This window comes from Echinops telfairi, unplaced genomic scaffold (genome assembly GCF_000313985.2).
Source record: "Echinops telfairi isolate 266 unplaced genomic scaffold, ASM31398v2 ScPeMD7_655;HRSCAF=1070, whole genome shotgun sequence".
Classification (NCBI taxonomy): domain Eukaryota; kingdom Metazoa; phylum Chordata; class Mammalia; order Afrosoricida; family Tenrecidae; genus Echinops; species Echinops telfairi.
The window spans coordinates 21,954,745-21,955,929 of NW_022104553.1; the positions used below are offsets into that span (position 1 = coordinate 21,954,745).

General features: G+C 58.3%; 1 protein-coding gene across 3 annotated transcripts in view; it reads left to right on the forward strand.

The window, feature by feature from the left end:
• The first annotated feature begins 229 nt into the window (after positions 1 to 229).
• The window catches only part of TEAD2 (TEA domain transcription factor 2), a 20,343-nt gene continuing 19,387 nt past the window's right edge, over positions 230 to 1,185 (forward strand). For all 3 annotated transcript variants that reach the window (XM_004710431.2, XM_004710432.3, XM_045292846.1), the window contains exon 1: positions 230 to 461. In XM_004710431.2, the coding sequence (XP_004710488.1) occupies positions 230 to 461 (232 nt within the window). The remainder of the gene's footprint in view (positions 462 to 1,185) is intronic.

Below are 1,185 nucleotides of genomic sequence, written 5' to 3' on the forward strand. Positions count from 1 at the left end.
GAGCCCCTAGCTCCTCAGACCCAGGGTTTCAGAGCTCAGAGCCCCTTTCTCCCTCATATCTAGGAGGTCCAAGCCCCCAGCACCCTCCCCTCATAGAGCCAGGGGTCTGGGCCCCTAGCCCTCCCTGTCTCTGTCTTGGAAAGGAGTCCAGGCCCCAGCACTCACACCCCGGGTCTCTCTGTGTGGGTCCTTGGAGTCCTGGTGAGCTCTTGTGTTTCTGCAGGCCCAGATGGGAGAACCCCGGGCTGGGGCCCCGCTGGAAGATGGCAGTGGCTGGACAGGCAGCGAGGCGGGCAGTGAGGAGGGCACGGGTGGCAGCGAGGGGGCCGGAGGAGACGGGGGCCCAGATGCGGAGGGTGTGTGGAGCCCAGACATTGAGCAGAGCTTCCAGGAGGCTCTGGCCATCTACCCACCCTGTGGCCGGCGGAAGATCATTCTGTCCGATGAAGGCAAGATGTACGGTGAGTCCACTCGCCCCTGGTCCTTGGCTCCCAGCAAGGAATAGCAATTTATTCAGTAGCAGTGGTGGAGCTCTAAGGAAGCCTCAGTAGCATCATGGATTAGGCGCTGGGCTGCTAACCCTAAGGCTGGCAGTTCAAACCCACCCACCTTTCTATGAGAGGAAAATGAGGCCGTCTGCTGCCATCAATGTGTACAGCCTCTGAGACCCACTGCGGTGGTTCTACCCTGCCCAATGGACACTAACTCCACGGCTGTGGGGTTTGAAAAGGCGGTTAAGCGACTGATGGAATCCCTCAGGGAGTCCATGGGAGAGAGGCCAAGCAACGTGCTCCTGGAGCGATGACCGCCATTCCTCTTTGCCACAGGGGTGGCCATGAGGTAGACTGGGCGGACCCCACAAGGCCCAACATCAACAGCACTGGTCTTGGAGCCTGGGGGGACTCAGGTGCTGCTAACCTAAAGGTTGGTGGTTTGAAGCTCCTGGCCAGCTCCTTTCGTAAAGTTTACTCACTGCCGTTGAGTCCGTTCTGACTCACAGCGACCCTATAGGTCAGAGTAGAGCTACCTTTTGTGGGTTTCCCAGACTGTAACTCTTTATGGGAGTGGAAAAGCCTCCTCTCTCTCCGGAGGAGCCACTGGTGGTTTTGAACTGCTGAGCTTGCGGTTAGTAGCCCAACCTGCCACCCGGACAATAAAAGCGTACTCTGACACACAAGAAGTATG